At 33.5% G+C, this 13,352-nt stretch overlaps 1 protein-coding gene across 1 annotated transcript; it reads right to left on the bottom strand.

Moving 5' to 3' along the window:
- Nucleotides 1-661: 661 nt before the first annotated feature.
- LOC110106477 (serine/threonine-protein kinase UCNL-like) lies at nt 662-1,976 on the bottom strand. Its single transcript, XM_020836410.2, has one exon. It carries the CDS (start codon nt 1,965-1,967, stop codon nt 765-767), a length of 1,203 nt encoding a protein of 400 aa, XP_020692069.1. The 5' UTR covers nt 1,968-1,976; the 3' UTR covers nt 662-764.
- Nucleotides 1,977-13,352: the final 11,376 nt, after the last annotated feature.

Below are 13,352 nucleotides of genomic sequence, written 5' to 3'. Positions count from 1 at the left end.
ATCTACGGATCATGATCTAGTTGGAAACTAATTGGAGTGTATGAACGTCAATGTGCTACCACAATCATGGGTTTCTACCGGACATCAGATCGTTAGTGAGACCATCAAAGAGCAATATTAGTGGAATTGGAAGTAGAACTAACATGTAGCATACGAGATAGGAGGAAAAGAGAAAGAAGATATTGGTGTGTGGATTGTAAAGCTAGAACGGATGAGGAGGAGCCATCTTTGCATCTGAAGTCGCCGCCATCACATTGTGTATTGTGACTTTGGAAAAATTATTCTGTGGACGCCGAAGGCCATCCGTGGACCAATCAGAATGTGCCACGTCACCCATTCGTTCGGTGCCGAGACTCGATACCGTTGACGTGACTGCATCTTATTTGCATTCGGATGTAGAGTTGTGTCTGGCCTTCGCACATAATAGTTTTTTCGGTGACTTTGCTAGGGGAGGATGGGTAGTGCTATTTTTGAGATTATTTAAAATTTTGGAGGTTTTGTGTATGATTTAAAGATTTGAATATTATAGAAATAAATATGAAAATTTAGTTAATAGCACGTATGCTTGGCGGTGAAAATTTAGTTAATAGCACGTGGGCGCCATAGATAACTTCAAAACTAATTCTAAACTAATCCATAATTACACAACAAACCCCGGCGCCTTAACCATTACCTCGTCTACTATGATTCCAGTGCCCACCAAATCAGGCAAACCATTCAGCCCCTATCCAAAAATAGTAAAATAAAGATCTCTATCGTTACCGTCAGAATTCCGTCAACGACACCGACGCCGGCGATGTTGCCGTGACCGCGTGCCGTTGCCGCAGCTTCTTGAAATAATCCCTCACATCAAACCCGACGGTTCTATCGACATCAGGTAACCTCACCTCCCCTTCCTCAATCTCCTCCGCTGTCGCTAGAAACGGCGGGCGCCCAACGTCGGCGAGCATTTCCCATCTCAATCCAGTAAAGAACGGGTGCGCCTTCACCTCCTCGGCTCCTCCGGAATACCCCAAACGCTTCTCTGGCTCCTTTGCAAGGAGCCTCACAATCAAATCCGTCAATTCGGACGGGTAATTCCCAACAAACTCGGGCTTCATCGTCAGCACGTTACGGAAAGTTTCCTTCCTGTTCCGCCCTCTAAACGGCGTCCGGCCATAAGCCATCTCGTAGGCCAGAATACCCAGTGCCCACCAATCCACGGAGAACTCATGCCCGTCGCCCCTAACCACCTCCGGCGAGACGTACTCCTCCGTGCCAACAAATGAGTGGGACCGCTCCACCCGGCTCACCGGGGAGACCCTTGCGGATTTCGCCTTCTTGAGGTCTGGTGGGGTCGGGAGAAAGACAGAATTTTGAGCGCTGAAGAAGATGCGGGTGATTTTACTGCAATGGCGGTTGCGGCGGCGGCGGTGGTTTACATACGGTAAGGGAAAGGTGGTTGATGGAATTGGGGAAACGTTTCGTGGGGTAAGGTGTCGTGAGAGGTCGAAATCTGTGAGAAGAATATGGCCGGAGGATTGGAGTAGGACGTTCTCGGGTTTAAGGTCACGATAGACGATGCCGATGGAATGGAGGTGGGAAAGCGCGGAGATGAGTTCGGAGAGGTAGAAGCGGATGGCGGATGTGGAGAAGACGCGGTCGGGTGAGAGGGAGTGGCGAAGAGAGTTGAGGTCGCCGGCGGGGCAGAAGGGGATGGCCCAAGCGAGGAGGTCAGGGGTTTCGGCGTAGCCAATGAGGTAAGGGAGGAAGGGGTGGCGGTCGGTAAGGAGGCAGGAGTGTACGGACAGCTCCCACCGGGCTCGGCTCTCGGTGTCGGGCTTCGCCGACGGGTTGTGTTTCTCGACGACTTTTAAGGCGAAGGGTGGAGTTGATGGAGATGAACGGTCGGCGACGAGGAAGACGGTGCCGGTGGCTCCCCGGCCTAGGACGCGGATCGCGCATAGGTTGTCGAAGTCTAGTTCCATTGAAGGAGAAATTGCGCGGGGAAAGGGGGGTGTCTCGGCTTATTTTCTCTGGAAGGATTAGTGAGTGTTTGTTATTTATCTAATTTTGCATTAGGGTGGCTGTTAAGAAGTTGCTCGGGATACGATCACCGCGCGTGTGTGTAAGTACGCAGCTCCTATGGGAAGAAATGGGGAGAGGGCATGAAGTAAATGATCGAGTATTAACATTATTTATGCTATAAAAAAATAACTTGATTTTATGAAGAGAGATTTCAAATCTTTTATTTTTTAGTTCAACTATTCATATTATTAGTCTAATTCACAGTTTAAAATATTTTAATATTACGATTTATAATTTAACAAAGAAATAATTCACATTATTCATTTATTATTCGAACAATCAATTTTATTCATCTAAATCATTATTTTAAAAAAAAAATTATTTAAAATTTATTAATTAAGGAATAATAACCCTAATCACTTAACCTTTTTTTTTTAAGTTTTTTATAATTAAAAATTTTTAGAATATAAATGACATGTTTTTTTGCCCCATTTATTCTCCATTTATATATGAGTCAATAAAATTATTTATTCAATAGCTTATAATTTTGAGCACTTAATTACTTATAGTATGCATTCTCATAAAAAAAAATTAATTAATTGCTCTCCACATCCCTCTATCTTCATGAGAAATTATTCTGTGCGGAAATCAGACTTTTCAGAGACCAATCAGAACACACCATATTACCTGGTACACAGCAAGATCGAGCGCTGGTACCAAGCAAAAAGTGATGTGACACTTTTTGTTGGCCTCCCAATATCGTTTGGTATCGGCACATAATAAATTTTCCCTTTTTTTACATAATAGTTTTTTCTATCTTCACAAAGTATTATTATTCCATTCTTCGCCACTCTTTGTTTTGTACTATTATCCTTAATTACAAATCATCAAAACAAAAAGTAGAATTAAATAATTCATTTAAAATAGTTTTCTTATTGCTTTCTAAAATAATTTTTTTAGTACAAAATTATTTTAAGCTAAAATTTTTTCTACTAAAAAATAATTTATGAACCCAAAAATAATTTATGAAACCTAAAACTCACATAAACAGAGCTAGAAATTTATGAAGAGTAGCCAACACAAATGCCAAAGATGAGGACATCGGCAGCATTGGAGAAACCATGGCGTCCGCCAACTTCCTATTTTTATCTATTGCTCAATGCCAAGCTCTTTGTGATCACCTTCTTCATCCTCTCGCATCATGCCTGTTTGGCAAATTCAATGGAAGAATCCCTCGTGTTCTCCTCACCTTCCTCTTCCAACATCTTAACTCCCTAGCTCATCGTCCCCAATCACTTCCCATCCGCGAAAATTTGCAAGGGTGGTGAGCCGAACATATTAATTACCTGTCGGATAATATGTTGTAGGTGTCCAATAGATTGATTGCGTTGGGGATTAGCGGAGAGCACCGTAAGGGAAAGGACAGAAATAAGGTTTGCTTACTGAGGAGGCGAAGCACATGGACGTCTGCTACTCCCTTATGCTACGCTACTATGATTCTAAGAAGACGAAAGACATGCGGTGGCTTTACGGTATCATTTTATTACTGCTTCTTCTTTGAATAATAATTTTTTACTGAAAAGCTTCAATAAGAAAGCTATTGGTTTGAGACAAATTTAATTATTTAAAACACTGATTTTTTCATGCTTTTAAGATCTCGTTTGGGATGGCTTTCTTCCTGCTTCTTAAAACAACATTTTTATTTAAGAAGTAGGAAGAAAATCATCCCAAACGAAGTCTAAAAGATTTTTGTAATAAAAAAAGCTTTATAAGACTGTAAGAATGCCGTCCCTAATGAAGACTAAATATTTTGATTAGAAAATATTATACTTCATAGGATAATCTATGTTGATTTTTTAAACATGTTAGGATTCATTTGAGATAACTTTATTAATGCTTCCTAAAATATTTTTCTAATACAATTTTTTTTTGTTCTAAATAGTACTTTAAAAAATAGTAACAAAACTGTCTCAAATAAAATATCAATATCTTTATGGTATACAAAATTGAGCTATCTTGAGCCCGATATATTTGTTATATCGAAATGCTCATTTTAATAATCAATAATTCTTTCATAAGACCATCAATCCCTTAAATGTGCTCATGATATTTCTAATTATATTTTTTTTTTTGTACTTGGTTTATATTCAGTTGGGCTTGTATGAAGGTGTTCTTGGTATCATAAAATTTGTCCTTCACGTATAGAGATGCATTGAGGGTGGTTCTTGCCCTTCAAATCTAAGATAAAATATATATCATATGAATGTTTTATCCTTAATTTCTCATGCATTTGTATACATTAAGTTTTACTAAAATGCATTAATCATCCTCTTGTAAATGAAAAAAAAAGTCTCTCACGCTTTATATGTGAAAATTTAGAAAGAGAAAAATCATAAGGTCTGACTCAGTGAAATTATCAACATTATAAAAAAAATTATAGAAAATCATCATTCCTCTCAATTTCGATATATATGAGATTAAAATATTGCAAAGATTATCTCTTGTGTTTGTAATAGAGATTTTTAAGGAAATAATGCAGGTTGATGGCGAGAAAAGTGACGAAGTTTGATGATAGTGGTAAGTTGATGTTAGTCAAGTGATAATGGCCAGACAATGAAAGTTGAACGATAGTGATAGTTGACGGTGTTTGTCGGTATCAAATATCAAAAAATATTTTAGAGTTATTTAGATGTACAAGCTCTCTTTTATGCGAAGAATAGAAGTTCATTTATAAATTTTAATAGTGGTACTTGATAAATCTTGCTAAAATTTCAAAAACCTTTATTGGATGACTCATATTAATGACTTTAATTAAAAATTATTCTCTTAATATTTACACGCCTCAATGACTTTTAATTAAGTGATCTTTGGCTCATTAAGTTTCTCTCATCATAATTGACTGTAATCCCACAAAATTTGAAGGTCATTTGATCCTCCAATTAATAATATGAAGTGCTTTAAGTGCTTGATTTGAGCTTATTTAGATTCAAATTGGATCATCGTTAAATTCATCTAGTCTAGATGTTAAGTTCAGTTATTAGTCTGCTAAAATTATAGTTCAAATGATCCTCAAGTCAATTCTAAAGATTTCTTGCATCAAAATTTATGCATGATTGATAAATTTTTTGATGTTGTATCACTATATATAGCTATAGAACTATGGAATTGGGGTGACTAACAATCCTCTAAAATTAAGAAAGGTCAAATATAATTATATAAAATATCAGAATTTATCCTTAAATTCTTATGAAGTAATATAAATAAAGTTTTACCCCTTTCTTAAATTTAGGATAAATCATTTTGTCTTCTCTCCTTTAAAATTCCTATCCACATGCCCAAAATAAAAAATTATAATAGAAATCAAGGAATCTTTGTTTAATTGTTTTGGGCTGATGATTGAAGATAGAAAAAATACAAAGACTTGTGTTTAATTGCGAATTTGCCTAGAATTGCCGAAGTGCTCATCAAAGCAAAAGCTAAAGGTTACATTGTTTTCTTCCTCATATAAGCCCATGTGCGATTTGCATTGCTGTTGTGTTCTGACAGGACAATCAATGCTTATTCTTCCGCATTATGTTATTAATTCTTAACAACAACCTACCATTATAGTAATGCTCGAAAACATATTAGTTTGTTTATGTTTGTTGCATCTTGGAATATTCGTGATGATATAAAGATAAATAGCTTAATATTTTAGTTTTGAGTGAAGATCCAACATACATATGGATAAAGAGAGAAGGGTACGAGAGTCATAAAAGACATTATATTTTTTATATGGAAACATCTAAAAAGAGGAAAAAGTTACAGTGCATGACCCAATTGAAATGAATCCACCAGCGCTTATTGTTGATCGCAAATAATGCCATTTCCTCAAGGGAAGGTGTTGGCTAAATATACATCATTTATAGTATGTTATATAGTTGGGGTTGAAAGAATCTAATGATGTGATAGCTATTCTTGAGAGAATGTTAGGCTGTTCATTTGCTTGGTAGGACCGTAGTCGGATAACGGAGGTTGAAGTTATCATAGTCAGGCGATGTTGGTCAGAGGGACTGTAGTCGGCGAGCGGTGGAAGTTGGAGGGACTGTAAACAATAAGCGAAGATGATGGGTGGGACGATAGTCGGCAAACAATAGAGGTCGGAGGGACCGTAGTTGGCAAACGAAGGTGGTCGGAGGGACCATAGTCAATGAGCGATGGTGGTTGGAGGAATTGTAGTTAACGAGCGACGAAAGTCAAAGGGACCGTAGACAGCGGGTGATGGTGGTTGGCAGGAATGTATTGGAGAACGAAGGTGGTTGGAGGGACTGTAGTTGGCTAGTGACAATGAATGAGGGGATTGTAGTCAATGGGTGTAATCAGAGGAATCGTAGTTGGCAGGCGATGGTGGTCGAAGGGAGCGTAGTCGATAGGTGATGTTGGTCGGATGGATCGTAGATGGTGGGCGATTGTGGTTGAAGAGACCGAAGTTGGCGAACGATGGTGGTCAGAAGAATCATGGTCGACAAGCAATAGAGGTTATATGGACCATAGTCGGTCGAAAATGATGGTCAAAGGGATCATAGTCCATAAGAGACAAAGGTTAGAGGGAGCATAGTCGGCGGGCGGCGATAATCGGAGGGACCTTAGTCGATGAGCGATGATGGTCGGAGGGGTGTGTTGAGGGCAGCCAAGCAGTGTTTCTGTGACAATCGGCGGCCAAGCGGAGGTCTAGCTGTGATCGGCGGTCAGACAGAGGTTCAATGGTGATTGGTGGATAGGAGGTGGTCCGACAATGGTTGGCGGCTGGGAGGAGGTTCAATAGAGGTCAGCAGATGGGCGGAGGTTTGGAGGTGGTAGGCAGACTGTCCTCAAATATGAAGAAGAACCAATGTAATTTTAGAGTGCTCAATCAAATGACTCATATCGATTCCATTGATCATATAACATTCATTCAAAATTACCTTAATGATGTTGAAATTAAGTGTTTTTAGGCTCGTTGGATTCATCTCGTCGAGCCGCTCGATTTGAATAGAAGCATGCCATATTTGGATATCATTTGGTCATCCAATTTATGCTGTGAGTATTCAAATATGCCTTAATCCCTTGATTTGGACCCATCTGAGCTCGGATTGGCCCGATTTTGGAGTTGTTGGGTTAGTCTCATTGAGACGTTCTATTTGATTTTAAGTTTACTGAAATTGAAGTTTGGATGATCCCATATGTAATTTTGGAAGTATCAAACTTGAATATGCCTTGAAATTCATGCTTGATCAAGGCGATTTTTTGGTGACGTATCAATGTCAAAATTTTTATTATGCATTTTTATGTTGAAGACATAAAAATAATTGAAATAAAATCACTCATTTTTATTCATAAATAAAATACAATGCTTAGTTTTTCACAAGGAAAAAAAAAAGAATTTGTGAGTCATTTTGTAGCAGAAAACACTTTTGCGATAGAATGCAAATCAAATATATACGTGAAAAGGTTGGAGTATCTCAGTGGCATTAAGATTAAAGAGAGTGATCTTAGATGGCTTAGTCACATAAAACGAAGGCCTTCTGATGATCCAATTAGATGAGTAGATGTATTAGATTTGACCTATATTAAGAAATATAGATGTAGACTTAAAGGAATTTGGTTAGAAAATATTAGAAATAACTTTTTTTTTAATTAAATTTAAATGAGAACACGACTCTTCATAAAAAGTGGAGAAAAAATATTTATGACCCAACAAGAGTTGATGTTATTGTTGTGGCAAAACTTTTTGCATTTCTAATTAAATATATAATTTTTTATATTTTAATAATTTATTTTAAAATATTGATGTAATAATATATTAGGAATTCAAAATAAATAATAATCCTCAAACTAAACATGATTTGAAAACAAAAACATTATCTTAAAAGAGGGTTTCTCTTAACCAATAGATCAAGATGAGTTTCTTCTGTGACCATTATGAATATTTAAATTTAATTATTTTTTAAGGCTATCACATTTAAACAAATTTAATTGAAAAAATTTACATTTTATCATAATTTTTTTTAAAAATAATAAAATTATAGTAAAATAAAATAATACAAAAATCTAAAAAGTAAATTAATTGCTTAATGCTGAAGACATTGGGGGTTTCCAAATGCTCTCCTAGTATAAAATATTGTACTATGTTTGGCCATATTTGATCGTGGGAACAAGTATAATTATCCACTCACTCCATGTTCAAAGTTTGGGAAGGCAAATGATTTGCTTTTAAAGAAAGAAATCTCCACTTCTTCTATGTGCATATGCCTTAACTTGTTTAAAGGCATCATTATTGAAGTGATTAGATAAAGAATTGGCAAAAAGCTAGGGGGAGTGCTTCTCCATACTTTGTTATGATTTGAATATTGTGCTTTGATGATATAAAGAGGAACATTAGGTAGAAGGATGTTCATTAATGATAAAAAATTAAGGAAAGAAATGCACAAACATCTAGTTATAAAACAATTTTATTTAAAGATTAGTGTTTGGTTCATGTTGACTTTGTAAATGAATGGTATGGTTAACTAAAAGCTCATTAAGACTCCTTAATTATGGAATAATAAAATATTTAGACTTTATTTGGGACGGCTTTTTTACTGCTTATTAAATCAACTTTCTAGTAAATTTTTATACTAAAAATTGTTTTAAATAGTAAGAAAGCAGTCCCAAATGAAACATTAGATAGGCAAACATGATTGCTAAAGTAAAATAAGAAAAAAATAAATCAAAAGCATAACCTACTTTAAAGTTGATTATGATAGATTTTAGCTTATTAAATTTATTTATATCAAAACTAAATTTAATAGTTTGAAATCTTAAATTATTATTATTTTTTAATTATAATTTCTCCCCTAATTATAATATTAGATTAGAATGTTGGTAAATTTGATAGTTAAGAGAGAGTGGAGAAATTTGGAAGTAAATTTGTGGGAGTAGATATCAATATTATAAGAAATTTAACTCACATTACATTTTAATTATCTTAAGAGAGTAAATTTGATTAGTAACATTTTCTACTAAGAAAACATTAAAAACAATACACTTTAGCCTCTTTAGCCATGATTTTATTTTTTTGGCCATCTTTCTTTTCAAAAAGGGACTATCCCAAACGTAAATAAAATTCTTTTAAAAGTAATTTTCTATTAAAATGTGATAAAATATTAAAAAAAATTAAAAGTGTATGATTAATCACTATTTTTTAAATATAATTATATATCAATTTTTGTTAGTAAAACTACCAAACCATTGAGAAGTAAATTATTATTAGGTTAAAAATAATTAAAAAAATCGTGACGAATCACTAATTATGATGTGGTCGTCATCACTATAACAACTAGCAAGATTTATGTTGATGAGGAATTCTCTAACATTATAGAGATGATTTGTTGAATGAGCTAAAAGTTCTATTCATAAATTTATGAGGATATTTTGATTGGCATCATATGGAATATTCCACGTAATTTTTATTAATAAATGATAAAAATTACACCCCCTTATAATCAAATTATAATTGAAAAATAGCACCCAAAACTAGCTCAAGTGAGCAATGTGAATTCAATTGATTTGCATGCCCTAACAATGGTGAAATTATTCTGTGCGGACACCAAATCGTTCGGAGGCGAATCAGAAAGCACAACATCACCTATTTGTTGTGTACCATATGACATGATATGTTCTGATTCACCTCCGGATGGTCCGGTGTCCGCACATAGTGGCCATCATTGATAATGTCTCTAATTGTTGGTCATAATAAATCATATCATAAATTTCAATCTCAATAACAAATTGATGTTAATGGGTCAAAAATTGGACTATTGAATTGACATAAACAATTATTGAAACGTTCATCTCTTGAATGAATGCCATATTTATTATTATTATTATTTAAAGTGATCCTTTCAAGATTAAATACTCATAAAATAATAGATCAATTTTACTTCTACCTTCTCTACCGAGAGAACAACCTTCATGTCATTAATGCAAGCAGGAGAAGTCATCTCAAAATTTTGATAATCCTGAATATCCAACTCTTGCATAGGTGCGTTTCATAACGGTCATATTTATCAATAAAGGATAGTAAAAAGCTTATTAGTGCATCAATCAAAATCACAATGTCCATTTTAGTAGGAACTTAACCAAAAGTTCATAAAAGAATGATTACTAAGAGAAATAATCCGAACTCCATATATATCAATTGGTTTTTTTTTTTTTTTTTGGGGGGGGGAATGATTACTAAGAGAAATAATCCGAACTCCATATATATCAATTGGTTTTTTTTTTTTTTTTTTTTTTTTTTTTGGGGGTGGTAGATTAGGGTTGCAACATAGTAGGGGAGAAATGCATTGAAGAGAGTGCTAAGAAAGGGCCAAACATAAGGAGAAGGATAATGAGAATGAGATGGAGATTAGCTACATCATACCTATTATCTTTTGGCCAAGGGACTCATGGCACCAAACACCTAGAATGGAGTGGAACACCTATACCCTTCTCCTTACTCTCGTAAATTCCATGCGTCACCACTTACCGGTCTCAAGAAGATCTCGATGCATGGACCAATCCTCTCACATTGATTAGATCAACTACAACATCAACTCTTTATCCCATTACATGGGGTCAGCTAAATGAATCATTTTTCTTCATTCCGACTCGTTAATAGTCAAATTCTTACTTAAATATAATAAATAAATATCATTACTAATATTTTCTAACCAAGTATTTTTAAGTCTACCTCTACCTTTCTTAACATAAGCCAAATCTAATACATCTACTCTCCTAATTGGGTCATTAGAAAGACACCATTTTATGTGACCAAATCATCTAAGGCGACTCTCTAATCTTATATTCCACTATAGGTACTCCAACCTTTTCATGTATTTGTTTGTTTCACATCCTGTCTCTAAGAGTAAAACCACTCATCTGTCTGAGCATCCTCATCACTGCAACACTTAACTTAATATTACGCTTCTTATTTAATGGCCGCCCACATTTTGCACTATAAAGCATTGCAGGTCTCACCCCATCTTATAAAATTTTTTCTTAAGTTTGAGAGGGACATTTCTATCACACAATAAGCCCGATGCATTCCTGTACTTCAACCATCCGATTTGAATTCTACTAATAATATCCTCATTTACTTCACTATCACTCTAAATAATTAATAGATCCAAGATATCTAAAACATATACTCTTATTAATGAATTAATCATCCAAAGTCAGAATAACCTCACTAGATCTATTATTACTAAAATTGCACTCCATATATTCGACTTTAGATCTACTCAAATGAGAACCTTTATACTCTAAGGCTAACTTCCATAATTCAAGTTTACCTTGAACTCACTCTATAGACTTATCAACACGAAGAATATCATCATCAAAAAACATACACCAAGGTACAATCTCTTGCAATGTTTAGTGAGAACATTTATGATTAAAGTAAAAAGATATGGGCTTAAGCTGATCCTTGATGTAATCCAATTGAAATAGACAAAAACTTCGTCAAACCACCTTGTGTTTGAACACAAGTGACAACTAATGCATACATATCCTTAATAACTTGAATATAAACATTATTAACCCTTTTCTTCTCTAGAGCTCTCCATAACACTTCTCTTGGAACTTTATCTTATGCTTTCTAAAAATATAAAAATATCATATGTAGATCCTCCTTAATCTCGTATACTTCTCCATCAAACCTCTCAATAAATGTAAAACTTCCATAATAGTCCTAATCGATATGGATCCAAATTGATTTTAAGAAACATTAATAACACATCATAACATATGCTCCATAATTGTCTCCCATAGTTTTAAAGTATGACATATTAACTTAATTCATATATAATTTGCATAATCTTGTGCATCACCTTTATTCTTAAAAATAAAAATCTACCCACTCATCTGATATTTTTTCAGTCTTCAAAATAATATTAAAAAATTTAGCAAGCCACTCATCTATTAAAATATTATCAAGTTCAACAACTTTTTCACACTTCATTTTCTTTAAAGAATCTCTAACTTCGATTTTACTAATATATCGATAAAAATAAAAATCTTATTTTCATTTAGGGTGTTAAGATCACTAAAGTCAATCGTATTCTCACAATCATCATTGAAAGTTTAGCAAAATATCTCATTCACCTTTGTTGAATATCCTCTTCTAATGCAAATACTTTTTACTCTTCATCTTTAACACACTTCACTTGAACTAAATCATTGCTACTATTATCTCTTCATTTGACTAACTTATATATATATATATATATTAATAATCTATTTTATAAATCATTAAAAGATAAAATCTTTTCATTGTATATTACTTTCTTACTCATTACATGCTTGTTTTTATATTTTTCAATTATCAGAGTTTTTACATCTAAACTAATTTTTATAAAAATGTTTCTTATTTTTGATCTTTTTTTTTGCAAATTTTGATTCCACCACAAACTATTTTTATTACTAGAGGCTTTCTCTTCAATACTCCAATCACATTATTTGCAACATTCTTCATATAACTAGCTACTGTTTCTTATATAACATTAGTTTTATTATAGACATACAAAATCTTAAGATCTAAAATCTTACTATAAACAATAATATTATGAATATTCTTTAGATTCCCCTATTTAATCCTAGCACAACATTTTATTTTATTTTTTATATTATGCCCCTTCATCTTAAAGTCCAGAACCGTAAACGATGTTGGATATATAAAATTTCACACGGAATAACTTTATAGTCTTTGCAATTTCATTTTTATTATAAGAAAATGATCAAAGTGAGTTTTACTATATCCATTCTCATAAGAGATGAGATGATAACCTCTTTTCTTAAATAATATATTAACTATTACAAAATTATAATCTATAGAAAATCTAATATGATATACAAACTTTGTTAGTCGCTCCAAATCTATAGTCATTATAAAAGCTTTTAAAATCATCTGCATCTCTGCTAATATGTCCATTTAAATCACTTTCAATAAAATTTCTTTCTTAAAAAGATATTTTTTATATTAATTTATTCTAAATCATTCTAAAATTTTAATTTTAAACGCATTCAAACTTATTTGAGGAGCGAGCATAAGCACTTTTAATATTAATAATCTTAGCATATGTCATTTGAGTTTGTGAGAAAATATTAAATAATATTATATCTATTTTATCATATACTCTAAATATTCATAACAAAATAATCAATATTTATTATTATAATACATCTTTATTATCGAGGATATTCCGACTTATTGTATTTTCTGTATTACTCCCTCATCTTCTCTTTATATAACTATATTTATAACATTAAAATGAAAATTATGCAAAGATTTGACTCTAATTTTTTCT

Source organism: Dendrobium catenatum, unplaced genomic scaffold, assembly GCF_001605985.2.
Source record: "Dendrobium catenatum unplaced genomic scaffold, ASM160598v2 fragScaff_scaffold_1263, whole genome shotgun sequence".
NCBI lineage: Eukaryota > Viridiplantae > Streptophyta > Magnoliopsida > Asparagales > Orchidaceae > Dendrobium > Dendrobium catenatum.
This window is presented reverse-complemented; position numbering and strand designations above follow the sequence as displayed.

Bases quoted from the DNA above. Each gene is read 5' to 3' on its own strand.
- LOC110106477 (XM_020836410.2), bottom strand. From the start codon at position 1,967: ATGGAACTAGACTTCGACAACCTATGCGCGATCCGCGTCCTAGGCCGG.